This window comes from Suillus paluster (genome assembly GCF_016628075.1).
Source record: "Suillus paluster strain FC165 chromosome Unknown EDB91scaffold_1, whole genome shotgun sequence".
Classification (NCBI taxonomy): Eukaryota; Fungi; Basidiomycota; class Agaricomycetes; order Boletales; family Suillaceae; genus Suillus; species Suillus paluster.
The window spans coordinates 450,007-476,590 of record NW_024537561.1 but is presented as its reverse complement, the minus strand read 5'-3'; the positions used below and the strand labels follow the sequence as shown (position 1 = coordinate 476,590).

Sequence of the window (26,584 nt, the reverse complement as noted above, 5' to 3'; positions counted from 1 at the left end):
TTGAAGGCAGGGCTTGAGGTTCGTTTGAAGGAGACCGGTTGGTTGGTAGTGTTGACTTGTACTCCAAATTGTAGCTGGGAATTACTAAGAAACCCTGGGAGACGTTGCGGTGTAGCCTGAAGTTCCGCGTCAGAACGTGTGATTCCTATGGTCCGAATGTATGTGCTGGTGCACTCTCCGTCCTCACGGAGAGAAGGTGCCGCTGTTGGTTGAGGCCCGAGCAGGATGTCAAAGTAAGACTCGTCAAAGAAGAAGTCATCAGAAGGCTGTCGCTGGGGTACATTGGACGGTGAATGGGCCTCAACATCGGAGGATTTTGCAAGGAAAAGCGACTGGCGATTTGTAGTCCGAGCAGGAAGCTCGCCCTCCTAGAATGATTGGGGTCAGTTGTCGAAGGGTATTTTAACAATGTACCTTTGCAATCAGTAAGTCAGGGGGGGAGCCGAAGAGCTTGAGGTTGGATTTGAAGTGCTTCTGATGACGGCCGTGCTTTGCTGCTTCCCGTTTTGGTGAATAAGGCCTGTAAGGCATGTTGCTGCTTTTCAGACGCTTCCGAGGGGGCGAGCCATTGAGAGGCAGAGAGTCGCATGTTCGTTTGTGACTGGGAGAGGGACTCGGGGAGAGACCAGACATCGCAGGTTCGTTGTAGTTGTCGTCTCGAATCTCTGAGTTTGAATTGTCCGTTTTCGAACGAACATGCTTCCCTTCACTCAGAAGATCGCAAATGTTCGCAAGTTCGTCATCAGATTGTGAATCGCTGAGTATGTCCTTGGAGGAGGGCGACTGTGAACACTTCAAGGTGGTGAGCTCGACATCAAAATTTGGGACTGGTTTGCGTTTGCTTGGCATTGGGGCATCTAGTTTCAGCCGTTGACCTTCAGTGAGCCCCAGCCTTCGATTGACAACAGGCCCTGTATGAAGGGAGTCAAGGTGCTCAAGATCTGAATTGCGTTTAGCTGCCTTTCGTCGTTTGGGAATTGGGACGTCGCCAAGCGGCACAGTAACTTGGCTTTTGGAACCAGCAGATGAGAGGTTGAAGGACGAGTCGTCAGGTTTCTTTGATCTCGGCAGATGGACGGGCTTTGTGTTGTTGTTATTTCTTGGGACGCGAGAAGGTTCTGTGAGCCCGTCACGACAACTATAACGCATTTCTCGTCAGCAGGATGATTCTAGGCAGAACATGATTTTAGACGATTTTGTGTCGAAACTCACCAAAAGTGACGGCAAGCAGATTTATCTTTACAGGTATGATTACAACTGAGAGTTTATGTCGACATTGAGCACGCAGAAAGCAATAGACTCACTCGTATTTCCCGTCCGAACGGTTTTTAGGTCGTGCGTCCCGCACAGGCATATCAACCTTCCCGAAACTCTCCGGCTTCTCTGGAGGGTGTGAAACAGATTGCACTGTCTTCTCTTTGTGAGGTTTGGTATTTTTTTGCGCTGATATACTGCTTTGGGGCGGGCTACGGGGTCGAGTAAGGTCTTTTAGGGGGATATTCAAACCGTTGTCATCATCATCATCATCGGGTCTCATATCCCAAAAGTCAGCAACATCTTCAAGCCCCTCCAAATCCATTTCCTTCAAGAAGTGAGTCCATGAAATGCAACCTGCATTCTGCTTACCAAGGAAGTCAATGGGCGAGTATTGAGGGTTGGGTATTTGTTTGTGGGTAAGGAAGGTTTGTAGCTTTCAGTTACGGCGATCCCAGCGATTTTATCCTGAATATGTGAATTAGCCCAATATGCCCGCGATAGGAGTACTTCTGGTTTACTGAAGAGATCGAAACATTGATGGTCTGGCTCGGTTTGGTGAGTTGCGCGTGGATCACAAATGATTTCCTTTCCCTCAGCGCCTTCGTCCTAAGGTACTAAAATTAGAGACACTCCGCTTTAATGGTATAAAACTCACGAGATACGGCGAAAGTCGACGAAAACGAAGTCGGAGGTAATCGTAAGAAGAGATGTCATATCGAAACCGCTCTTCTTCTGTTTCTTGGACACCGTAGAAGCTCTCTTGTCCAAAAGAAGGCCACATTCAATGGAGAGTTCAACATCTATTGGTGATTTTCCATCGCTAGGGGAAACTTTCGCTTCCGTCAGGGCGAGGAAATACTTCGGTAGCTCGTTAGCTGCCAGTAAAACTTCAGACCCAAAGGGGGATCTGCGGTTCAGGAGCTACCCGAAAGTTAGTTTGTCATATCGTTGCCTAGTCATGAGGACCCACCTCTTCGAGTCTCAGTGGGCTAGTACTAAGCAGCTTGGGAATTGAGGAGATGTGGTTCTCGGCCAATATCTACTCATGCTTGCGCTTGTAGCCCGTTCGAGGTGAGTGATTTCAGATCTTTACCTTGATTCTGCAAGACCGAGCGTAAGTAGAGCGCATGGAGGGGCAAGGCGATTCACTGACGATTTTTCACCGATGTGTTCTAGTTGTCTCAGGACAATTGGTCTATCTTCCCATGCCTTGGCATGGAGACAGCGTACTCTAGACAATTCATTTCAGCCACATAAGGATCCTGGGTCTTAGCAGACGTACATTTCCAGCCCGTGCTTGACTTGCGCTCCGTGTTTCTTTATTATGGCGACTTCCGCAACCGCTGAGGTGTTCAGGTTCACGTATCAATACAAGTTTAGAGGTGCAAGTAGCATACCTGTGGCAATCCGGGTGACGTGACGAAAAACCGAGAATGCTTCTAGACCTGGTTGACTCTCCCCGCTCCTAAATTCGGCACTATTCAAGGGCAAACCACCTAGAACCGCCTTCAAAGACGTCATTCGAAATACGGGCAGGTATGAACACGATGAGAGCTACCTGCATAAGCAAGAATACTTTGTCACTCGTACCTTGAACTTTTTTAACTGCGAACCGAATGTCATTATGGCGCCTGATTTTCTCGTATATCTAGAAATGATGGACCTCAGCGATAAAAATTCTGCTTCACGTTCCTTACCTGCTTTTCGCCACTTCGCAATTTGAGGTCGGACAATCTGTATAGAATAGTTCGTGCCGTGAGGTCAAAATAACTGTTGAAACTTACTCCTCTGAAGCGGATATCATCTCAAGCTGTCATCGTGTTTCCATCAGATTATGGCTAATGAAAGACCATTGACTCACAATCTCGCGTAAAGATGCGGTTGGGGGAAGGTCCAAGATTGCCTTCATCTATTCATCATCAGGGGTATGCTGCTAATGGTGGCGCGAAAATCTCACCGTCTGACGACGGATGTAGAACTCCATGGGCTGTCAAGTTTTATACGGCGCAAAGCTGACAGATCACGTCACCTTGCTCATAATATCACCGAATTCAGTAGAACTCAGCTCTCCATTGCGCGGTGAATAAGTGATCAACTCGGTTTCTCGTAGCTGCTCGATGCTGTCCATCACGACGTCATCAACCTTGTTCTGCCAAGACTGGCGGTCATCTTTTCCGATATCATAGTGCTGTGGATTCTTTTGTATTCGGCGATACAGGAAAGAGCGGAGAAGCCACTCCTGTGCTGTCTTGACGTCGGTGATAGTCCCCAAACCGATCTCAGAGTTCAGGTGCTCGGTCAAATTCATGTGCAGACTACTCTCCAGGGGTGTGTTCCCCTGAACAAGACCGCGATATTTGCTCTCGAGTTCAGTTTCACATAAGATGATGGCGATCCCTTCGGTATCTGAGTGCAGGATGATCAACGTCAACAGAAGAAGGACAGAACGTAAAATGGGTACCGAATTGTGGGCGACCCTATCATCAAAAATCAGCAACCAAATGATAAATAGGTGGTGCATTGAGCATTACACGCACCGCTCGTCCCATCATCTGCATGATGTCAAGATCCGAGTACTCTTTAGATTCACCGTTTTGAAATAGTTTGACACCCTTTATGACGACCAGATGTGCGGCTAAAACTTAGTATCAGCATCGATGAGGATTACAAACCAATGACACCTCACGCAAGTTGACTCCGACCGCTAAAGTCTGTGGGTGAATTAGCGACATTATTTAGAGGAGAGAAAAGATCCCAATTTCACCGATGTAGCCAGAAGAACTCGGAGTACTTTACGAAGGTATAGGTCTTCGATGGTTTTCCTGTCGTCGATAGTAAGTCCAGCATGATGCACGCCGACTCCCAGAGCCGCCAGAGCTGCAAGTGATGAGCACCAAAATAACAGGATTCCCTGGCGTACAGTGCTTACCGGCGAGATCTTTGTCACGGAATGTCTGATCCATGCTAATCCTTCTGTGAATTTCTTATACTTGTTTATTGTCTCACCACGTACTGTAAGGGCCTGTTCCACGGGAGCGGCTGACACGTCTTCATGGCTCCTTCATATTCTTTAGCTAATTGCCTAGCGGTCGTGATGGTCCCTATGGAATGTCTGGTGGCAATAGATGTGACCAGTAATCGATGTCGTACCTTTTCTTGTCGGACAGAAGACAAGTATTGGCTTGTCAATAGCGTGTTTTTGTAGTATGGAGAATAGGCGGGCGTCAAGGGTATGCGCATATGCAAAGTCATTCTGTCCTCTCGGCTTTGGAACGCTATAGACAAAACGACTGAGTTTACAGGGTCGATATTCGTCGCCAAACTGTATTCCTCATTAGGGTCAGCTACGCCTAGGACCAAGTGAGACTCGAATTAATTACCTGAAATATTTGACCGGGGTGGTCGCTAGACGCATGGTTGCTGCCGATCCAGTTTGCAACATCTTCAATGTTCGGGACTGTTGCTGATACGAGAAGGAATCTAACATCAGACCCTCTCGCCTTCATACGAGAGACAACTACTTCTAGTGTGCTACCGCGAGATTCATTGAGGATGTGAACCTGACCAACTATTGATTAATTTTTAGTTGTGCAATAACAACAATAGACTCACCTCGTCCACAAGAAAAAGTTTGATCTGAGACAATATTCGACTGTGGTCGTCCCTGAAACGAGTGAGTGTAGACTACTTTCACAACAAAAATGCTTTACCAATTCCTAGTGAGACTGTCCCACTTCTCGGCCTGAGATAATGTAAGAAGTTTCGTCACAACATCAACAGACCAAGAACGTGCCGTAGTAACACTTTGGCGGGGGAAAAAGTTACATATCAGAATTCGTCAAGGACTGCTGATGACCAAGCTTACATGATTCTAGCGTTCTTGGCGTCACCCCAGACGCCCTTGCCGAAGGCCACGGTGTCGCCCGTGAGCTCGCAACCTAACTCGTAGAATGTCAATGGTTTCTAAAATTCAATGCATTACATACTGTGTATCCCGAGGCTGCCAAATTTGGAGGTCCATTCTTTGTATTTTTCCGAACAGAGGGCCTTCATTGACATGAAACCGGGTTTGGCACAGAATTAAGACAACTTTACCTTGGTTGGGGCAACATAAACACATTTCGCTGCCTGATTTGTGCTCGAAGGGTCAGTGACCATGCGGATAATACTCAATTCAAAAAGGACCGTTTTGCCACTTCCAGTGGGCGCTACATGTTCACTAAGCGAGAGGTACTTCAAGTAGAGTGATCACCCCTACCGCTGATAACCTGCATGTGGGTTTAGAGACATATCTCAAGTGATGAGAGTAACGTACCATATTCTCATTCGAATAAAGTACCTAAGAACAGTCAAGTCTGAAGACATCTGAACGAAGCTTTATAAAACTGACTGCATCAAAGCAAATTGACTGAATAGCGTTGAAAACACCAAATTTGAATACGCCACGAAACATATCCGCTATCCCACCAAGTCGAAGTCAGAGACTAACAAGTAGACAGCGTAAAATGGCCCACGGAGCTCGGAAACAGGGCGCAACCGCACTGCTTGGGCTTGCTGCTGTGTCTGTCCAACTGACGTATGATTATATGCGGAGGCGCGAGTGTCGTAATGAGGCCCAAAGTGGTTTATGGTACGCTGGTGCGGGTGGTCTATAATGGCTTGTTAACTACAATGAAGGACGACATCTAATGGAAAGACTGACGAGTTCCTTGTGGAAGATTATAGTGTGCCTGGCTCTCGACCTGCGTGCTAGTATAATCGCCAGGGCTTGGGGTGTATTCGGGAGTAAAGCTTCTATAGTCTACAGCACCTGACTGTTGAAATACATGGCTACTAGTAGTAGTCGGAGGATAGCTTGCAAAGGCGCGAGCACGGTCGTTCATGCGTTCCGGCGGAGACGGGGAGGAGTCTGAAGGAAATATTTATATCTTCGAAGGAGATTTACGCGCATACACCCACCAAATTCGTCCTCAGACCTAGGAAAGTCGTAATAGCTTTGGTGAAGTCTGTGTAGTAAGACGTCAGTGTAAGTACCAATTTGAACGGGAATAGAGGTATACTGTGGGGGGAGTGATCCCGATGTCTGGTGAATCAGCGACCATCTACGAGGTTGCATGGCCGTTAGCGACATCGATGTTCAAGGTGATAAGATAAAGTACTAATAGTAAAGCGACGCGTGACATGTCACTGACGCGACTGCACGTGAGGACAGAAATCAAATCTAGTCACGTCCGTGTCACACAACACTTTGTCTCAATCAACGTTGTATCTGTTAGACGTGTTTCTGGTCTTCTCTGTTCAATACCCTGTAATACCCCTGTTTTTCAATGGCTGATCGCCAACTTGCCAGCAAGATTGAGGAGTACATCGAAAAGTGAGCTGTAATGTCTCTTCCGTAGATACGCTCGTGTAACTAATTTTGACGTGCAGAATCCACTATTCTGATCGCTACTCTGACGACCTATACGAATATCGTCACGTCATTCTACCAAAACCGCTACTCAAACTTGTGCCAAAAGAGTTCTTCGACGACAAAGTAGGCACCCTTCGTCTACTGTCAGAAGCGGAGTGGAGAGGGATCGGCATTACTCAGAGCCTCGGCTGGGAACATTATGAAGTACATGGCAAGTTCAAACACTTAGATGAAGGCGGCGACGCCACCACTGACAATAAGCAATCAGCCCCAGAGCCACATGTCCTCCTTTTTCGCCGTTCGAAGACCTATGCACCTCCCACGCAGCCACAACCTGCTCCGGCTGCGAGACAAGCTAATGCGAGGAAAAAGTAGCATGATGTTCCACTTGGCTCTGGCATTTCGTCCTTTCGGTTGTCTTGCATTGCTTTCTTTGCAGTTTTTCCAGTATTCTCCAGTGCGTTTCTGATACCTTGTATCCATTGTCCGCGGTGGCATTCGCGGGCTCATGTCCATCGCGATGCTTCCTCTCATCCAATCAATTAGTCTCACTTAGCATGAGGATTAGGTTTATCGATGAGGTTATGGACGTGCTTATCGGTACGCGGCACTTTTGGGTTTCTATATTACCTTGTGCATTTCATCCGTCAATCAACTTGCTAGTGGCGATGTCGACCCAAAACTACATTGAACGTCCCGATACTACTTTGGTAACTCGGCGAACTCGGCAGTCCTGTGAACGACGAGATTCCACCCACACTGACGTTCAAATGTTGTAAGGACTTCAAGAACCTTTGATTCCAGCCACCTGGAGTGGTGCTAGTTCTCAGAATAATTGATGTGCGTGTGCAGCTTTAAACACCTTTTCTTCTACAAATGATAGGTGAGCATCGCTCCTTAATGATTCAGTATCTTATAAAATCAGTCGGTCAGCATTTAGGCATCTTTCGCGATTTTGGTTGGAGGAGGTTTGCCTTCCACTGCGCTGTTGGTAGCGAATGAGCTTGCCTAATAATAGGTCAGGGGTGACGTCTTCGCATATATTCATTCATGAGTAGTTTGCGTGGCCATAACATGCCGTTCTCAACAGAGCTTCAACAGAGCTGTCTATCACAGCATGTGCATCGTTGTCCTTTTTCCGACGCTGTGGAGAGCGCTCGTTGCACTGAACACTGGAGACGTGGCGCCGACTCGAATATCAAGTATCCATCTGCCCGCTTGCTCAGTGCTCGCCTAGCCTAGCCGACTGCTTGTCTGGTGCCCTTACATATACTTCTTCATGTTTATGACAGCCCCTTCTTGCCCCCGCATTAATATCCACTGTTCCGCATGCGTGCTCTCATCAGGCTCGGTGTTGACTTCGAGATGGGTGCAAACTAAGGGTTCCAAGCCTCAAATAATTACAATATTTCCATATCAGAACCTGTACCGTCCCCTAGTCGTGACGACTCGGAACTTGCTTGTATGTCAGCAAGAGTACAACAATAAGTTGTTACACTAAGGATTTTACCATCGGGATTCGTATTAGTCTCCCGTAGTTAGACCTTGAAGAAGGAAGACAGTTGTTCCTTCTTTTCGATCCGTATATTTGTAACTATACGGCATTACATCACTGTTTCTTCATTGACCACAGTCAACACTCAGTACTCAGTTCTCTCCGTCGACCGCAGTTACGAGTAAGATAGTAATTTGTCGTTTGCAATGCCGGCGCTTCTCTTGCCACCACCAGCAAATCGTAAGAAGTAATGGATGTTGCAAACGATGCTACCCGTGGTATATAGTACAAAACGAGTCAGGAAGAAGCATGATGTATATGCCTTGATGAAAATGATACAATACAGTAAAATTTAAATGGGGTAAATGAAGCGGCAGCACCACGCTGCCACCAAACTGCTAGTGCAAGATACGCCAAGATCCTTTTAAGCTATGAATTTCGATTCTTCAGTTGTGTAGTTGTCTGATGATGGCATGTCGACGACAGTGGTGAGAAATATACTGTCTGCTGGGTATTGCCCGTGACTAACGTCCAAGTCTCTGCTTCGAAGGGCTTTGTATAGACATGTTACTATAGGCAAAAGATCGCAGACAATAACAGAGAATGCCATCTAAGCCACCAGCTCAGTCATGCTTCAAAAACATTGTAGAGTACAGTGAGACTTGCCTCGAGCTGCGCTGTTAAAATCTTCAAGATGGGATCGGCCTGAATGAAAAAGACCGCGTGCACGATACTCAGCAATGTGGTTAGGAGACTGCCGGAGAAAACTGAGAGAATCAATATCTTCTGGTCCCGCGGAAGCTTAACCCGATACAATATTTGAGCAGGCAAAACCACCAATGTCAGGTCAGACAAAAAGTCCGCTGAAGAGTGATAAATCAACTACAGCATGCCGGATTGCATCTTCTCCTACTTACCGACGACCTGCGTGATGCCTACGGAAAACGCGAGAGGGCAACTGAGCGGAGTGTTTTTGTCCCAGTCGTTATATCGAGCACAAAACCAGCATTTGTGGACGAGTAAAGCGACGGCAATTGCTGCGAAAGCTGCTGCAGCGCAACATGCAACGATTCGTATTCTTGTGGGTGGTGATAATCTTATAATCGAACATATCATACTCAACCGAGACGACCTTTATCCACGGTAATCGAAAAACTTTTTATGAGGAAGTGAGTAACGCACCAAAGACCTATAGTAAAATTAACCATTAGAAGCCAGTACGCTATAATGGGGCCATCCCGTGGCTTTGAGTCTGATCAGAATGGCGAATAGCTAAGTAAGGGACGGAGCAGCACAAGTTAAAGGCGACATACCGATCGGTGGCTCAGAATAAATCCAGACCGAAACCACACTGGTGATAATTGCTGCGAGCGCAGTGGCTGCCCACACATCCTCCCACCACCAGCATCGCTGAACGATTTTGTACCAGAGTCGCCAAGAGGTCATTACAATTGTGCATGTATGAACTATTGTTATTGATGCTTGACATGCGTTTAGCTGCGAGTCAGCTCGTGAATCAACTATGCCCTACTCACATCGAAGACCCACAATAGAAGGGTGGATACCAGGCATGCTGGTCACCCATAAATGCAATTGAGGCAGCGGATACCTAATGGACCGCACCAACGAAGATTAAAGCGATGCCCGTATCGACTGGGTTGCGAGCTCGTTCAGAAGCGGAAGCTAAGAGAACATCTCACGGGATGTTAAACCTGATAACTAATCTACAAACTTAGTTGGTCGCAAACTTTGAAAGCGCTCAAAGATTGACGTTCGGGTTTATTAGCTTGGGAATATGACTTTAGTAGGTTCTAGCAGATTCTAGTACGAATCATTAAATTGGTCCGTTCGCTTCAGTGCTCCAGTCAGGAGAGCTTCAAGCGTCAATGTGAAAGTGAGGACCTACACCTGCGGATCTGCACTTGCTATTTGAAAGTCTCCATGACGAGATGTTCCTGCAAGTCTAACGATGGAAAAATTCATCTTGCCCGTGTAATTGTGCAAGTCGCACTCGGAGATCGATGCTGGCAGTCGTCGCGCCGTCGTGACTGACAGCTCTGTCACACGTATTAAAGTTGCAGCAGGGATGGAGAAATTGGAGAATCCCGATAAGGATGCAATTTCAGTAGGGATAGCTGCGGGAACGCAGAATGCTGGCAACCCGGTTCCCACTGCCCACAAACTTGACACAGGACATGAACGTTCATGAACGTTTGAACCAGGTTCGAAGCACGATGCCGTGCAGTCACACGCTTTTGCTATCTTGTTCATGATTAGAATTGTCAGACATCATGGCTGTGAGGAATAAGATGACCAAAGACTGGCCCAAATTTGGCAGGCTGTATTCCTGGGTGCATCTAATAGGAGGCTAAAGTAACACGGACTCGGAGTGGTACCTGCTGCAAGACAATATGAATGATGGAATACTGCTAAGACTCAGAGCATAGAAATTTGTACAATACTACTTACGTTCTCGCACCGGTAACCTCGAGCCACGAGAACGATGCCAGAAACAAAAGGATTCCGCCGTGAATTTTTGAAAGCAAAGGAAGAGAAAGGAAGCATGTCGACGTGAAAATAAATCCGGAGTCTAACTAAGGTACACAATCCTGACAGATAATTCAAGGCCACAATACGATGTTCTCAGATGGGTACATAAGTTATCACAGGCACCTTCTACCTAGGGTTGACTACAGGGACACATAGTATTGGTTTCTGGGTCAGTAACAGTAGCGCGGCGCGTATGTCAGACGCAATAGATGATATGGACCTGGACAGTATTTCAGTCCTATTATATCGCGACCCACGGACATGTAAACTTGGCTCACCAACCATATACAGATTGTGACGCAAATGATCCCATTCCAATAGGCGATGACACGGTCAACTTTGTAACTGGAGGCCGTTTGTACTGGCCTGTGAAATTAATACCAACCATGCCCCTCCTACACACCAGCTAGTCCTTGAGGAGGGATAAACCCACACTATAACAGAAACAAATGCCAGTGAATTTATGTTTGCGACCAATCTCACGATTGCAAAGCAACCCTCGTACCACCTGGTAGCGGTGCGCCGAGAACATATAGAATAATTTAAAGAGTCACGAAAAACACAGCAGCTGATTGGAAGGTGGTTATCCACGCTGGTGCAGATGTATTAGTAGTTTCCGTGTAGGTGCGTACGGAGGTTTGCTCATAAAACGTACCTCTCCAGGCGGTTGATGACAGGATCACTGGCGAATTCTCAAATTCAATGTGGGTACTCGTATTGTCGTTCAAGTGGCCGGTGGTAGGTAATATTGAAATTTGCTGAAGTCTGCAGTCGGAGAGTGCGATCTCCGAGTCTATAATTTTTCGTCCATCACGTTATTCGTAAAGGAGGTCGAAGAATTCGCTGACGAAGCACATCTGGCTAAACGAATGAGCTACACTAAACAAAGAGAAGCCCTTGTGTCTGGATCTGACCCTGAAATTGAGTGTCTGCTAACGCTACAGCGTCATTCTGAAGTATACACTCAGATTGATACCACTATATAGGGAACATCCCAGGTCTCCTTGCATGGCGGGACGACAGAGGATATAGGGGGTTAGCGGTCTGTTAGTCAACAATCAGAACGTTGTGGCGCCTCATAAGTAACAAGAAACATGCACCTAGTGGTCAAACAGCAGCAGCGAAGGAATGGCACCCTGAATTTATGTTTCTCCAGTCGAGTTTTCCAACAGCTGGATCAGTACGCGTGACTTCCTCCGGACACGCCCAACTATTAGCTTGATCCGCATCGACGAACGTTGTGAAGAAAAGTGCAGTTCGTGTTCTTGACGTCCAAATTGTGCGGTCCACGTCAAGGTCTTCGCACCGGAAGACTTTGTATATGTAGGTCACGATAACCAATAAATTGCACACAATCAAGGAAAGCGCAAGCTGGACGATTACTTGTCATGAAATGACGCGCCTAGCATGTGTGCAAATGACGAACCTCGACTTGAGCGGTGATACTCTGCATGTATACATCCAGTTGCACAACAAACACGACGTGCACAATGCTGGCCAAAGAAACGATGATGCCGGTGGAGAATACAGATATAACGAGGACCCGTTGGTCCTTGGGTAAATGAATTTCCCGAAGCAGTCGGATTGGCATCAACACAAGTGTGATATCAGATACGAAGTCCGCTGTAAAATGAACACATGAGCCCAGAAAGTACTGAGCACACGAGGGAGTTGCAGGTCTTACTCGCCAACTGGGCTGCGGCCACAGAGCTCCCCAGTACACAGTCAATTCTTTCCTGGTGGTTGCTGTGGGCACAGATATACGATTTTTGTGCAAGCATCATCACACACAGTGCGGCGAATATGATAGCAGCCCACTGTGCTATCCTTCGCATGCGGTCTTCTCGTGGCGCAAGACGGATGATAGAAAACACAATACTAAGGCGGGAAAGCCACAAACAGGTTGTGAAGAAGACTATCGTGCACCATCTTGCTGCGACGCGGACTTGATCTGATTCATGATAGGCTGAGCATCATAGTAAGCCTTGCGCGTTATCCAAATTTAAAATACGGACTTGAAGGAGCCATGACAAGCCACACGGATACCTTGTCACCGGATTGAGTCTTTTGGGAACCAACAAAGATCAAACACCAACCAAGGTGATGGCACCTGTAATCATGGCAGCTGCAGTGAGTGCATCATCCCACCACAATTGATGTCTCGATTGTCTATAGGCCAGCCGAAACGTGGTTATAATGATAGCCAAGATATGGAAGGTTGTGACCGTGACTATTCTCAACACAGGATCAGGACGAGCCGAGATGATGGTTTTCCAATGCTCACTAACCTTGCAGAGTGGTGAGCGATGGGTGAAGTTGAGTCATAAGCTGAACCATGTCCGACAAAGCCTGCAGCAGTCAATGGCTATTCATCTTCGAGTGTGCGTGTGGACTATATAGGGTCGCCATTTCGAGGAGGCTTGAGTTCCCTTCATTGGGAATATCTAGACAAGAGATCAAAGTGACCGCCACCGTGGCTGCAACGAGTCGGAGTCGTCGAAGGCATAGTCATGGGAATGAGAAGCTCAGCATTGAAAATAAGTCACGGGCAGCATCCGAGATTTATCATCGGGAATTCTAATATTGCAGACTACTTCCCGACGTACTTGAATCGTTGCGTGCCCCAGGTATGCAACGCGTAGACGTACGTCCGAGAAAGTATCAATCTCATGGAAAACAGCGAATCCAAATAAGTACACGGCAACAAAACGGTAAGTAATATCAATAACTAAAGCTTGGCGAGAGGCAGGTCCCCCCACTCCACTATGGGCTTCGGAAGCCCTGTAACTTCAAGGGTTGCTTTGAAGTCTTTGACGTTTTCAATGAAAGTCACCCCTGTCGTCCGAACGTTCCGTACTTCTTCATCGACCGGGTACTGCCTCATCAACTCGGGAATTTTCTTCATCAGCTCCTCGTAATTGGCTACCCCGGTGAGTGCCTCTTGCCAGTATTTTACGAATTCTGTCGCAAAAGGATTCTCATCAGTCATATCCTCTTTCCACCCTGAAGTCTCGGCGAATAGGTTTCCAGTCCTGACTAAATCTTCGAAGGCATTTGCAGCACTGACGCTAATCCGTGGGGGCCGCGGTTTTCGGGACTGTAATTGGACGGAAAGTTTCGAACGTTTAACTCCCGAGGGGTGAACGCGAGATAGGAAGAGTTCCAAGACATCATGCTTAGTAATGTCTGTCAGTAGGTCCGAATCATTGTAGCCTAGATCCACGTTAGCCGGGAGCGGAAAGAAATGAAACAAAGGAAACGCACGTCTCAGGAAGTCCAGGTACCCTGAATCGATATGTTCCCAAAATTTCGATCGTTCCTTTCTCAAGTCCTTGATGACTTCAGTCCACTTTTGCCGTAGGCCAGTTTTGAACTGCTGGAAATCGGCAGGTTCCATATCTTCGATCTTACTCTTCATAATATCCAAGAATGCTTCTACTCGCTGCTCCAGGTAGGCAGGGCTGCGTTCACTTTGAACTACCAACCGCAGTCCCAGAAGCGATGCTCCAGATAGTTGCAGTTCTGAACAGAAGACAATGTAGCCAAGTTGTTCCTTTGTCCGAAGAATGTCGAAAGCAGGTTCGGACATCATGTGTATAAGGAGCAAGCATGTTGCACGCAAGCGGGCATCGGTGGAACTTCCAAGTTGAAGATAATAAGTCAGAGACGAGTTGGGATCATTAGGGTTGGGTATATGTGACTTCCAGATAAAATCGGAGCCTGCCAAAGTCAAAATTAATTGCATCCCAGCCACATGATGGGTTGAACATGCCTTCTGGCAGGATGAGGGCGCGTTGAGCGGTCTCGTCCGCTGGCATTGGAGAAGTGTCTAGAATGTTCTCTATCATTTCTGATAAACCAATGGCTTCCTAAACTCAATTCTGATTACGATTGACTCAGTTGTTAGCCAGCGAAAATGCGTACGTCTTTATGCATGTTGCCCGTTACCAACATCTCAATGTTCAGGCGCGCTAAGAAATCACCGATGTGTCTCTGCAACTCATCCTGCGTGACGTCTGTCATAGTTAGGCCATCATCAAAAATATTTTGGTGTCCTTGGGACTCACTAGAGACCTCCTGCAACTTGTCTGTGATAGTCCAAGTGTGATGAGTGAGCATGTATTGCGTATAATAGTCCGATAGTCGGTAACCCTGCTCCATGAAGAAGTTTTCCCAGTCACGTTTAACCTAGTTGACCATAGTGAGCCCACTCGCGTCCAAGAAATATAGCATGAAGTGTTAACCTTTTCCTTGATGACTGCCAATCTGTCCTCGCCGACTTGTAGATTTCTCACAGTCTCCAAAACGCGGCGAGCAAGGACAGGTAACTTGTCGTTATACCCATCTAGAGTGATCATCAGTCCAAGGTGGTGGGAGCCACAGTTGAAGACAAGTCCGGCGAGATCTGCGTCATATGCAAATTCTTGCAGCGAATCATTTATAAGGTCAGCAAAAAGCCTTGATCAAAATTGTTGTTAGACCGAATAGGTGAATTCTAGAGCAGCTTACCGTGTCATAGTGTCAGCGCGCGGAGACGAGCCTGCAATCGGGCTACATTGATAGTCAGTCACAAACCCCAGAATTCTGGTGAGACAAAGTGCATACCTACGAAGGTCTACTACGAGCGATGCCTTTGGAAGCCAGAATTGGTCATCTTTCTTGTGCCACACAGACCCCAGTGGCGTCTGTTTGACAAGGTGAGGACGTTTAGCGGGCTGTAAAGCGGTCAGACAGTCAGGGACATCGGTAAGGGTGATTATGACATACATCAGGGACGTCATGTTTCTCCACATCTAAGTTGGTGGGTATGAATTCATTCGGTCTTGGGAGGTACAGTTCCGTGATATCATTGGGTCCCTCGGCCTAGCCACCGGTTTGTCAACGTGAATGCCGCAATGGGACCTAACTCACCTGTTCAACGAACGACGGATCCCACCGCTCTACCCTGTACCCCGTACCATACCATTTCTCATGCTCCCATTGTTCATTCTTTGAAATGCGCTCGTGCTCCTCTTTCTTCGCCATAAGCACCGCCCTGCCTTTTGTGACACGCATGCCTTCCAAGATCTCACGAACTTCTCGCTCTCCGTCTTCAGAACTCCAGTCACGCGGCACAGCCACCTCGGAGAGTATCAATTCAGGGGGGACAGGCTTGCCCAGCCTCTCGGAAAGCGAAAGCGCATAACTCTCCGCATTCTGCTTCTCAGCAAATTGGAATCTCGTGCGCGCAATTTTGACAAGCTCCGATTGGTACCACTTTGGGAATGCAGAAGACCTCAAGAGGGAAATGTATTTGAATGTCGCAAGCGCCACCGAACTGTAATTCTCGAAGCCGAGCTTGGTCAGATGAATGGTGAATTTGAACATTTCGAAGCCTCGTGCAAGGGGTTGCGGACCTGAGTTGAGCGATGTCGCCCACCCCTTGTTTTTGAGGTACGAAAAAAGCGAACCAGGACCCTCGTGGCCTGCAAAGTGTGAAATAAAATGTGCAGGCTTATACCGCCAAAGCGGCCATTGCCACACCAGAGGAAACGATATTTCAATAGCATGGAAGGCCTTGACGGTTTGAACGGAAACTAGGGTCTTATAGGATATTAATAGATCATACCACCGCAATAAGACATGAACTTACTCCCATCTCGTTGGGACCAAATGGATGATCAGGAATTACGGGTAGTGGATCTTGCTCTCGGTTTTTAATGGGTGTAAACAAGGTCGAGACCATGTCAGCCAACTCATTGAGTGGCTCTGCAATAGGAATGACAAAGTATTCGGTCGCAACAGAATGGCTACATACCTTTCCCAACAACACAAAGTCGCATTCTGCCTGCACAATATTCTCTGCTCCACCATTCAACTAACCGTCTGCGGGTTTCACGCCCAATGACACCGCCGTCTGGTTCGTTCTCACTGCTCGCAGACGTATTAGACAGGGCTGGCGATGGAATACGCGAAGGGAGCGGTGAAGACGATAGACTTCCATCAGGTGATACTGGTGGACTACCATCTGCTGCACCATTTGTCCCATTCTTTGTCCCGTTTAGTTTATTCGCCACCTTGAGTGATCTCCCGGCGGCACTTAACGTCTCGCGATTCCCGCTGCCGAACTTGCTCCACGGATGGCCGTCCTTGGTAAGGCTTTTGTTCAGCTGGAAGACGCGCCATGGATCCGCTTGATGGTTCTTCGAATGCTCTGAGTCGACTGCATTCATCTCCCGCGTCGTACATGAGGGCGCGAAGAGAGGGCAGTGGAAAAACGCGGAAAAACGCGACAACGCTCCGGGAAGGGCTGAGGTAGCAACACGGAAAAAATAGTTGGTGTTTGCCGGTGCTGTATAGGCATTTGAATAGCCGTTGTTCTTGGAAAGATACTGGATTCGAAGCAAGTCAGTTGAATGTTGAATAGTAGTCCGTGAATACGTACTTCGGAGTACTCGTTTTCTATCGGGAATTGTTCGGTGCCCTAGACCAATTGTTGTTCAGCCAGTACGTGCGACAGGAGAAGCTCGTATATACCATGAATAACAAGTGTTCGCAAAAGTGAGCAAGGCCGGGGATGTCATCCTATGAACGCGCAACCTTTCCGTTAGTACGGTACTATTTCACTCCGAAACAAGGCAGGTTACTAGAACTAGCACCTCTTCGTACGCGGCCTTCGGCCTGCAAACGCACCACACAACGTCTTTAATCCGAATAGAAACGCACTCACTGGATCCGACAGGTGACCAACTGCAACGTCTAAACTTGCGGCGGCGATATCGGCCTTGGCATCTTGGACCAACATGGCCAAAAGGCCATTTTCGAGCTTGATCAACTTGTACTCGCGCTCATCAAGTTGGGACTTCTCTATTGGTTTCGTGAAAATCGTATAAGCAGGCACGTTCGCGTTTTTCTCAACCCTCTGCCAATCGTGGGCAACCATAGCGAGACCACGGTGCTTTTGGAATTGGAGACGACGGGTGGTTATAGAACGAACGTAAGGTGATAAGACACGAAAGTGTGATAATGGAATCATCCACTTAGAGCGTGCCAGCTATATAATATAGAGCGCGGTACATAAAATAAAGTGCAAGACAACCTATTACCAATATGGTTAACAAAGAAGAGAACCGTCTCAGTCGGAAGCTTTGCTGACTACACGCTGACTATTGCGCTTGGTTGCGGATACATAGCATATGAATTCGTTTCCTGCTAAATATTCCAGTTTCGAAGTCGTAGACACCGAAATTTGTCATTACTACGAAACGCCGCGGAAAGTTTTGCGTAAAACTTAGAATCGTCCGAGGTTTGAAAAGAGATAGGGGCCCTGAGTCTTTTCAGCTGACACCTTCTCGGTTTTCATAACCTTGAGGGTACTATAGTACCAAAATGGCACGCCGTGTGCAGTTTCACGTTTTATAGATACTGTGCATGAGCTCTGCTGCCATACGAACTTATCACGCGCACATATTGCTTGTGATGATGATATAGACTGTCGACGCGTCCGACGGCACTGTTTGTACCACCGCAAAAAAAAACAGAATTCCCATGTGGGGATGACTTCCGCTGGCGTTATAGTACCACAATATCACGCGGGGAGATGAAGACTAGATTGCGTGCTTGAACGTAAATTAAGTTTCATATGATGAGTCACAGGTGTGCCACTTCTGATAGCATGCCTGCAAGCGCGGTCCAAGACCGGTGTTTGGAAATTCAGATTGTGAGGAAGCCGGGGGCAGAAGGGACAGAGATAGTGAGAGTGTTGAGAGAACGCAGTGACCAAGAGTACGGTAGCCAAATATGAGGCAGGAAGTCTTATTCCCCCTAGACAGACCAATCCAAGGAAGATATATCGTTGTTTCTTCGTATACTGATGTAGTAAGAGGAAGTTAGTCTTTTGAAGTTTAACACCGACGGAAATGAGAACTTACCGATACTTAAAGTGATACTTTTATGACTAGAATCACAGGAGATTTGTTTTTACTGTTTAACGTTATGTCGCGAGCAACTTATCGTACGATCGATTGGACCCGATGGGGCAAGAACAACGACCTGAGTCGGTGATAACATACTGTCTCCCATTGGCAGACCGAATAGAAGGAAGACCCAATGGTGTATAATGAAATCATCCACAACAACCGAGGCTGCTTTTGCTGCAACCAATGACTCGTGCCAGTGGTGCCGCTGCCGAGGATCGAAAATCTGCAAGCGATCTGATTCCGGATAGCAACGATGCGCTGAGTTGGGGAATGATACGAAATTCGGCGTGAGTGTGAGTTGAGGAATCACTGCCGCTCCCAATTTCGGATGAAATGAAGGGAAATGCTCCATGATTGTGAGGACATGCTGTGATGATAGCCCTCCGTGGAGTACTTGGTTCGCAGCTTGTATTAGGGTCCTTATAAATCTTCAATGCTCCCCCTTCGGTGTCAGTGAAGTTCTGTTCAATGAAATGCTGGGTGATTCACCCGGATACGTTGCTTAATTTTGCTGACTTTGATACGAACTCTCTGCACGTTCCCTAGGCTTCCACTTGGTGTGATCGCGATTACTGATGAGCTGGAATAAAACCCAGAATGAGGTAGTGCGGCAGTGAAGAATCCCAAATTCTGGCTGAACGATGTCTGGTTTTCTTGCATTTCAATTATTGCGGAAATATCCACGCACATGCGAATGAGGTCGCGAAACACGCGGTTGGCTATCGGTCGTCCATCTGAATATTCTCCAGACTCGAAGTCAAAGTCTGTGACTGCTGGTTGTGAGTCGTCGTAGATCTCTGTGATATATCGCTACAGATTCTTTGTTGGTTTTGACTGGACTCGGAGAATGTCTTTCCAACTTGGCCGCCATCAAAGCAGAAAAATGCAAGGATGGTTATATAAGTCTATAAGCTTAAGAGGACGTCCCCGTTCCCTGCTATAACGTGCTCGCGTTTGTCAAACACGGCAGCAGCAGCAACATCGACAGGGCTTCTAGTGGTCAAACAAACAGCGCGGACGCTGAGCATACGCAAGTCCCCGCAAGCAATTCAGGTGATCTGTGATATAGATGCTTTTACTATTAGATATATGAATAGCAAATGGCAACTCCTCACTGAGGTTTATCGATTATTCAAAGTTACATTACGCGTTCCGAGTCAGTCCGACTCAGCGCTACTCAGCAGCTGCAGAGAGGAGAGTGACGAAACGGGTAGTCTACATGACAGTGACATCACAAATTTACAAGTAAAAGCTTACAGACGACGGAACTTTGATCTGTGCCTCCCCCGAGGCTTCCGTGACTGCTGCGCGCCAGAAAAGTGATTGTTGGGTTGAAAGGATGACGAAGCTTTAGAAGGGATGTGATCAAAACGAGGTTTTTGTGGGATGATGCCCTTTTTGTGTATACCGGCATTCAACGCGTCTGTGGCAACTGTTACTGAACGCGCCTTTCCCGCAGACCGACCCGCTTTTTGTTCTCGATTTCTTACACAGCAAAAAAAACAGCGTAGACGACCTATTCAGGCCTCTTTGCGCGCTATATAAGATAGCAGAACCTGTCTTTTGGTCCACTTTTTCCGATTTATCAGACTCTAGTGACCTCAAAACGCGCTGATCAACCATTTTTTCTCGTCATAGCGCGCTCTAGACACGCGAATACCCATGTACACACCCGCGCAATCGCGTCATTTGCGTACACATAGTCCCCCACTATCAGCGAATGCTTCGTCTCACACATTCACGGCGACTGCCCAGCAACCAAAGTTGAACGTTGTAACACGTCTTGCCATCGAGGGCAAAGCGAAGCAGGGTCAGGATGGTATAGCCATCAAGATGTATCTCAAGGTATGTTCATCGCAGTCGACAACAACGAACGGGCTTAAGACCATCAATAGCTTTCAATACCTATGGACGCTGTTTCTCCTGGTTCGACATTACCATTATTTCCCGGTAAGCGTCGATTTTCAGAATTCCCTTCGTCGTATTCACCATCCCAATCAAAGAGGGAAACTTGAAGATGTTAGGCTCAGAAGTCCACCCAATCGACAGCAACTCTGTCCCTTACAACTTTTCCTCTACGACCTCTCCATTACTGAACAACACTGCACGCGCTCTCAATCTACCGGCTCGCTCTCAAAAGTCATATCTCTCCGTTTTTGGTATGCCAAATTCCAGTGCTTCCGCCATGGCTGCTTCCTCCCGTGCTTCATCTTCTACATCGACCTCTCACACTACCGCAATTCCGCCTCTGGACGACAAGTACACTGGTCACATCCTTGTGAGCGGGTACAATATCTCCTATGTCCTACCCAAGGAATTCCCACCAAGGTTCGGTGAAGACAGCGCCATCAGGGTTTCGACATTTTCCGCTGCAAAGATGCGACGAGGCTCCATAGGAGAGCGTAACAACATGCATTTCATGGCTGGGATAGATCTCTGGGTTCCTTATGTCTGTCGTCCCCCGAAGGCCCCGTTCCTCGTGCGTCGTTTTATACCATGGAGTGTATTCTCATCTTATAAGCGCTTCGTAAATTCAGATATCCATCCCCCTTCCGCGTTGTCTGTCCAACAATATCAAGCTTCGCATCTTTCCTCCGAGCTCCACAACCACATCCTCCTCTTTTGCTTCTCTTTCTTCTGCAGATGAGGATCCTGGCGCATGGGAGCTTACATCTGAGCCTCACGTCACACGAACCACGACTCGTCCTTCGCGATCAGGGTCCTACGCAGATATGGCAGATGATGAATCGTCCGACTCTTCTGCTTATGCGGACCGAGGCTCTGGCGGCGTTGCTATCCTGGGCACGTTCCCTTCCACCGACCGTCTTCGTGTTCGTTGGGCAGCACCCATGAAGACCATTGACAGCAAAGATGGCCGGCGGCGCGTAGGGGTGAAAGAGGTGAAGGGTGAAATGTCATGTCATGTGCTTGGAAAGGACTTCGATCCCGGGAGTGGAAGGGAGGGCATCTTGATGAAATTGGAGTACAAGGGAACAGCAAAAGGTGTTTGGTTTCCTGGTGTGGCAACCATGCTGGGTATGGATGTAGGGCTGGAGGCGAGAGGATCCGACGTCATTTGGGCTCCTGGAGAAGAGCCGACCTGGACTGTCACAGGAGGTGCAGGTTACACTGGCTTCGATATCAATCCCCCGTCGACACCAGTCTCGAGGCAAGCTTCGCTGGAACTGCCTCACGAGTCGCCATTTGAATCGGCGTCGAGTTCGCGGCTTCAAGCACCTGTGCTGGCCACACGACATGACTCGACTTCCTCGGCCAGCTCGACCTCATCCTTATTGCGTGCGCCACTGCCAGGAGACCAGATGCCAGACTACTCTTTTGAGGGTTCCCCGACTTCTCTGACACCCTCAGGGACTCTATCATCTATCAGTTCAATGCCTTTGACGTCAGAAGGACGCAGCCGAGCGAACTCGGACGTACAAAGCATTCCTCATCCGCCAACGTCATTGACCATCCACATCAACATGAACGATATACTCCCTCCATCAAAAAATGTCTTCACATTCAATATCACCGGCACAATCCTCGTCATATCCCGCCCGCGTGCTTTCAACGGTCACCCCTTGGGCTTAACCTCAAGCCCAGATGCAGAAGTGGATCCCATCCCTATCGTCTTACCCCGATTTTCTGTGCTCGCTGCAGATGCAGAAACAATTGCGACAATCATCCGCAATGAGTGCGAAGCTGCAACAGTGGAGGTTTACAACATATCAGGCAACCTTCTCGATGCACAGACACGCAGGACCGTTATGCAGCGTGGAGGGTTGACGCGTTGTGGATCTGACGGAGGACGTATTGCTCTGCGCTCCATCGCAAGATCGCTTATCCCGACAAGACCTAATTCCACAGCAGATGATACTCTTGAAAATGTGAGGCGTCCTCCTAGTCGACCACGCACGCCGACAGGAATAAACCGCATAACGACTGGTGTGTCTCTTCCTTCGATGTTCGGCACCCTCTCGAAAAGACGAAGGGATGGTCCCCTCATGATCCCCTCCGTCATGGTTGTTGTGACTCCCTTACTTCTCGGTAATACGACATCTACAGACGCGTATGCCGTTCGGGTGCTCCATCCAGCTCCATGTGAAATGGAGTCAGATTGGATGGAATTTGGACTCGCACGAGTAGACGACGCTTCGCCCAAGGACGGTGAACTACCGTCTGTGGAGATCGCGAGCGTGAGTATCGACGGCATGCCCGTCCGGTTCGAAATGAGTGCAGCCACCAAGCATGGAGAAGCGTCACTCGTCGACTTATCATCCTCTCTTGATAAGCTGGGGAGCAAGAGTTGGGTCGCCTGGGTTCGAGTTCGTGTGGGTGACCTCACTGGGGACGTTCAGATTGACTATCTTGTCAAGAAAACCGATGAAGGTCTCCGCCAGGAGAAAGGCAAAACCAAGGATAACGGATACGTGGGCATACTGCTGCCCACGTTCACAATCCCGATTGGCAAACTCGAAGTTAATGTGGAATCGTCAACAGGTGGGAGTAGCCAATCACCTACCTTGATGTTTATTCACTCCAGCGTTATAGGCCTAGACCTGCACTCTCTACGCTCAAACCTTGCTCACCAACAAGTATCTCAACAAGGCAGCAAATTGTACCATTACATATTGGAAGAAATGTTCACCCCTACGCTCTCCTTGAAGATTCAGCCGCGCGTTCCTCGCTTTCACATCAGCGTCCGGTTCCTGATGAAATCATTCCAGTTTATGATCTGGATGACGCCTGCCATTCTTGTTCTTGTGGTGCTCCTGAATCTCGGAGCCGAATTCAGGCATATGAGGCATTCCCTCGATCGACGCATGCCGCTTCGTGATCCAGCTTGGCATGATCATCCTCAGGCATCAATCGAGACGGTGTTCATTACTACGACTATCTACGCGCCTGCGCCAACCAAGCCTTCGGTTGGCTATACAACGCCATCAACATCATCCTCGACATCAGCATCGGTGATGGAGGCTAGTTCTAGTGCGCATACCGCTGTCCGTTCGTCGGCCTCCCCACCTACATCACGTCTTTCACCGGGCACAGTGACCGAGAAAGTCACACCCACACCCACGCCAACCTCACCTCCAGATGAGAACTCGCTTTCTCTCATCCATGTACTGCCCTTTTCTTGGCCTTTGAAATTGGATCTTCCCCCGGTCGCACAGCAGACGGTAGACACAGTTCTCGAAGGGTTTGCCGTTGTCTGGCAGGTCTTTAGGAGAGTTTATCATTATCCCTTGGATCCCCCATGATAGTGCTCGCACTCCATGAAAAATGATAGACGAGTTTCATTTCAGCTATTGGGCGAATGTTACAGTATTTCTATCATAGCGGAAAGTAAAAGTAGACAGAGCCTAATGTACACGAAATAAAGACGTTGACGAAAGAAGAATCACTGAGCCCAGGAAGATTTGAGAAGGTCAACAAGGTGCTTAGCTTCCTCACGATAATCGAGAGGAGTGATTTTCGATATCCCGTAGCGGACACGCGTTTGTTCCTACGAAATTTAATTGCTATCTCAAACCATTAATGAGTGAGAACAACTCACGTTATAAGTGTCCTGCTTCGCACGGCAACTGAAATTGAATGTGATACCACTGGCTTGCGCCATGAGAGTGTTGTACTCTGCTTCGTTGCGCTCCTAGATGGTGGTCGTGAACATCAAGAAAAGGTCTATGGAGTTTAAACTGACCTTGATGTCATGAACTTCGTCTGCAGTCTTCCCGAAAACGACCAGACCAGCTTCGTTGAAGCCCTGCAACCACGCCTGACCCGACCAATCAGCCACTGCCATCGACATGATGTACCTGGTAATCGAAGTTAGAATTTAAATGATACGAAGAAAAGTAAATGAACATACCGATATTCGGGTCGTTCGAAAGTCTTGTCACATTTTTCGCACCTCCAGCCGTCGCCTACATCAACCACCTTTTTGTTACATCCTTGAGTAGGACAGGCGGGATAAGATATGCTTTCGCTTTTGATGTGCATAATGGTGGCACGAGTGGAAAAGAACTCTGCCTTGTCGGACATGCCAAGTTGCGACTCCTTAACGTCGCTAAGATGCTTCATCTCATTGCGATTGAAACCGCCGAAGGAGGTACCAGATAAGGAGCTTGTGTGCGACTGGAACGTTTTCTCAGTACCAATACCATCGTACCATCCCCGCAGCAAATGCGCCTCTTCAATGTCAGGCGATATTGTCATGATACTCGAGCTGACCATGGAGAGCGTGCGACCTGTGATGGGATGAGTTCCGATTAGAATTGGCATAAAGAGCTCATACCTCCAAAATCTCCCACTTTAACGCCTTTAAACGCAATGACAGGAAGATCGTCAGCCGTGTACTGTTCTGCTTGCTTGCCCCACAAGGTCAAGCGAACAGAGTATTGCGATGTATCGACGATGGTCAAATCACGTTTCGGAATCTTCACTCAAATAAACATTGTTAGGGTAACCGACATGGATAAAAATGACTTACGGTTCTGTTCGACGCCTTGGATGTGATTTCGCTGAGGGGGCCAACTTCTTTGACAACGCCAATGACATCTAGTAGCGATAGACTACAGGTGAGAAAAGACGGCACAACTCGCAAAGCACATACCACAAGTATGATCCTTCTGCAATTCTTCCAGAGAGGACAATGGTACGAAGCTATACTTCATCATAGGGCACACTGGTGGTCTCAAGGCACTAATAAAAACATGAGCCCAGATTTTCGGTGGTAGTGTGGTGATACGAACCTCTTCAACTTCTGTGTTCTTCTCTAGACTCAGCTCGTAATCGTTCTGGAGATTCGAGAATTTCTTCTTTGCGAGATTCACCCGAGCTTTGGAGATGTAATAGACTTTGCCTTCCTCAAACTTGTCGTACAGTTCGTCGACAACTGCATTGAAACCGGTGCCCCGAATCTCGCCGGATTCATCCATTAGTGTGACATTGAAAAGTTTCCCCTCTCCGCGCTGATTTGACCAAGTCCTAATATCAGACTTTTGCGTAACTCGAGCTTTGATGGTCCAATTGTTCTGGTAAGGACTAAGACCTTCAATGGGATACACAGATCTGCCCCCTCTGCCGGACGGGCCAGTGCGAGCCTGTGGCTGCCTCGCCTGGGGGGTAGACGAAGAAGTAGTTGTGAAGTGATAGCAGTCTCTCCAACAGCTGGCGCAGGGGCGTCCTGGGTGGAAGGAGGGGCAGTAGGATTCCCGATTTTCTCTTCGTCTCGTGATACAACATGGAGGTCGAGGATAATGATCAATCTAGATGAATTGGTTAAAGGGGGGTAGGAATGATATCATAGCAGCTACTCACCTTTTGTCCTGCACGAAGTTGCAGGCTAGCTTGTCAATGATAACCACGGTGTTTTTGTTAATTTCTCCGGTTGTTACGAGGTCATTTAGCTGGGTAGCTAACATCGCCTGGACAAAGTGGACGCCATCAGAAATGATGATGCGATACCTGTCGGTGGGGATGGTCGAGCTTGATGTCGGGGCCTACTTTCTTAACAGAAAGCAGCTGAACGGTATGCCCAGAAGCAAGCTGGTCTATCTCTTCTTGAGGAGCTTCATTGAGACGGCGACATATTCCTGATGAAAGTTGAGACATGGTAACAGGATTAAAAGAAACTGAAAGTAATCGTGTCGCGCCCCTCGATGTGCTTGTTGACATTAGTTTGCCAACGCGTTCATCACGTAATCAGGAACTGTTCTAAGCAGTGACCACCTGCAGACATGTAGTAGATCCAGCGTGTTTTGCCTCCAATAGACCATGATGCCAACATCTCATTCTGCCATGCACTCAGCCTGAGCATTCTACTAGGCTGACACTCGAGTCGGGGAAGGTGCACCTCGTAGACGGCGGTCAGAAGGTCGTAGTTTTGTGCGGGAGATTGACTCGTGACAC

The 26,584-nt window shown here is 47.9% G+C and overlaps 7 protein-coding genes across 7 annotated transcripts; 2 read left to right on the top strand and 5 right to left on the bottom strand.

Annotated features, from left to right (window-relative positions):
* Positions 1–402: 402 nt before the first annotated feature.
* Positions 403–5,838, bottom strand: EDB91DRAFT_1041163 (DEAD-domain-containing protein; the record flags this gene model as incomplete). Its single annotated transcript, XM_041312905.1, has 28 exons — positions 403–1,138; positions 1,213–1,257; positions 1,305–1,582; positions 1,776–1,863; positions 1,913–2,178; positions 2,228–2,296; positions 2,407–2,488; positions 2,540–2,600; positions 2,655–2,763; positions 2,816–2,905; positions 3,119–3,166; positions 3,215–3,235; positions 3,287–3,663; positions 3,719–3,734; positions 3,795–3,892; positions 3,944–3,968; positions 4,022–4,134; positions 4,187–4,221; positions 4,271–4,358; positions 4,408–4,579; positions 4,638–4,817; positions 4,870–4,941; positions 5,036–5,060; positions 5,123–5,195; positions 5,244–5,304; positions 5,353–5,490; positions 5,621–5,715; positions 5,772–5,838. Coding segments are annotated over 28 exons (3,528 nt in total), but the record flags the coding sequence as incomplete, so codon positions are not given.
* A 656-nt stretch (positions 5,839–6,494) lies between these two features.
* EDB91DRAFT_1342091 (cyclin-dependent kinase regulatory subunit) lies at positions 6,495–7,045 on the top strand (the record flags this gene model as incomplete). Its single annotated transcript, XM_041325741.1, has 2 exons — positions 6,495–6,631; positions 6,688–7,045. The coding sequence occupies exons 1-2, from the start codon at positions 6,585–6,587 to the stop codon at positions 7,043–7,045; spliced, it is 405 nt and encodes a 134-aa protein (XP_041184179.1). The 5' UTR covers positions 6,495–6,584.
* A 1,299-nt stretch (positions 7,046–8,344) lies between these two features.
* EDB91DRAFT_1092114 (uncharacterized protein) lies at positions 8,345–10,094 on the bottom strand. Its single transcript, XM_041316728.1, has 8 exons — positions 10,072–10,094; positions 9,937–10,016; positions 9,701–9,884; positions 9,479–9,646; positions 9,348–9,417; positions 9,083–9,297; positions 8,832–9,028; positions 8,345–8,775 (listed from the first exon to the last, which is right to left on the bottom strand). The coding sequence occupies exons 3-8, from the start codon at positions 9,735–9,737 to the stop codon at positions 8,590–8,592; spliced, it is 873 nt and encodes a 290-aa protein (XP_041184178.1). The 5' UTR covers positions 9,738–9,884; positions 9,937–10,016; positions 10,072–10,094; the 3' UTR covers positions 8,345–8,589.
* A 1,728-nt stretch (positions 10,095–11,822) lies between these two features.
* On the bottom strand, positions 11,823–13,040 carry EDB91DRAFT_1041441 (uncharacterized protein; the record flags this gene model as incomplete). The annotated part of the gene is made up of 5 exons (XM_041312923.1): positions 11,823–12,086; positions 12,142–12,338; positions 12,400–12,681; positions 12,808–12,945; positions 13,004–13,040. The coding sequence occupies 5 exons, from the start codon at positions 13,038–13,040 to the stop codon at positions 11,823–11,825; spliced, it is 918 nt and encodes a 305-aa protein (XP_041184177.1).
* A 329-nt stretch (positions 13,041–13,369) lies between these two features.
* On the bottom strand, positions 13,370–17,888 carry EDB91DRAFT_9299 (Metalloenzyme, LuxS/M16 peptidase-like protein). The gene is made up of 14 exons (XM_041328798.1): positions 17,425–17,888; positions 17,232–17,279; positions 17,140–17,178; positions 16,513–17,086; positions 16,348–16,463; positions 15,627–16,298; positions 15,483–15,578; positions 15,321–15,430; positions 15,225–15,266; positions 14,960–15,173; positions 14,640–14,903; positions 14,488–14,584; positions 13,980–14,435; positions 13,370–13,928 (listed from the first exon to the last, which is right to left on the bottom strand). Exons 1-14 carry the CDS (start codon positions 17,728–17,730, stop codon positions 13,444–13,446), a joined length of 3,519 nt encoding a protein of 1,172 aa, XP_041184176.1. The 5' UTR covers positions 17,731–17,888; the 3' UTR covers positions 13,370–13,443.
* Positions 17,889–20,335: 2,447 nt separating this feature from the next.
* EDB91DRAFT_1041529 (uncharacterized protein) lies at positions 20,336–23,934 on the top strand (the record flags this gene model as incomplete). The annotated part of the gene is made up of 5 exons (XM_041312933.1): positions 20,336–20,518; positions 20,569–20,623; positions 20,677–21,152; positions 21,211–23,165; positions 23,217–23,934. 5 exons carry the CDS (start codon positions 20,336–20,338, stop codon positions 23,932–23,934), a joined length of 3,387 nt encoding a protein of 1,128 aa, XP_041184175.1.
* A 36-nt stretch (positions 23,935–23,970) lies between these two features.
* EDB91DRAFT_1260389 (uncharacterized protein) lies at positions 23,971–26,287 on the bottom strand (the record flags this gene model as incomplete). The annotated part of the gene is made up of 11 exons (XM_041324405.1): positions 23,971–24,179; positions 24,231–24,323; positions 24,375–24,489; positions 24,543–24,921; positions 24,969–25,110; positions 25,164–25,245; positions 25,287–25,336; positions 25,426–25,791; positions 25,842–25,941; positions 25,994–26,100; positions 26,141–26,287. 11 exons carry the CDS (start codon positions 26,285–26,287, stop codon positions 24,075–24,077), a joined length of 1,686 nt encoding a protein of 561 aa, XP_041184174.1. The 3' UTR covers positions 23,971–24,074.
* Positions 26,288–26,584: the final 297 nt, after the last annotated feature.

What these genes read in the sequence shown, in the direction of transcription:
- EDB91DRAFT_9299 (XM_041328798.1), bottom strand. Translation starts at nt 17,730, where the DNA reads ATGATTCCATTATCACACTTTCGTGTCTTATCACCTTACGTTCGTTCT. An exon ending in GCGAACACTTGTTATTCATG is followed by an intron (nt 17,179 to 17,231) that starts GTATATACGAGC and finishes CAATTGGTCTAG; the next exon opens with GGCACCGAACAATTCCCGAT. An exon ending in CGGGCAACATGCATAAAGAC is followed by an intron (nt 14,585 to 14,639) that starts GTACGCATTTTC and finishes AATTGAGTTTAG; the next exon opens with GAAGCCATTGGTTTATCAGA.
- EDB91DRAFT_1092114 (XM_041316728.1), bottom strand. Translation starts at nt 9,737, where the DNA reads ATGCCTGGTATCCACCCTTCTATTGTGGGTCTTCGAT. An exon ending in TTCTATTGTGGGTCTTCGAT is followed by an intron (nt 9,647 to 9,700) that starts GTGAGTAGGGCA and finishes ACGCATGTCAAG; the next exon opens with CATCAATAACAATAGTTCAT. An exon ending in AGGCATCACGCAGGTCGTCG is followed by an intron (nt 9,029 to 9,082) that starts GTAAGTAGGAGA and finishes ATCACTCTTCAG; the next exon opens with CGGACTTTTTGTCTGACCTG.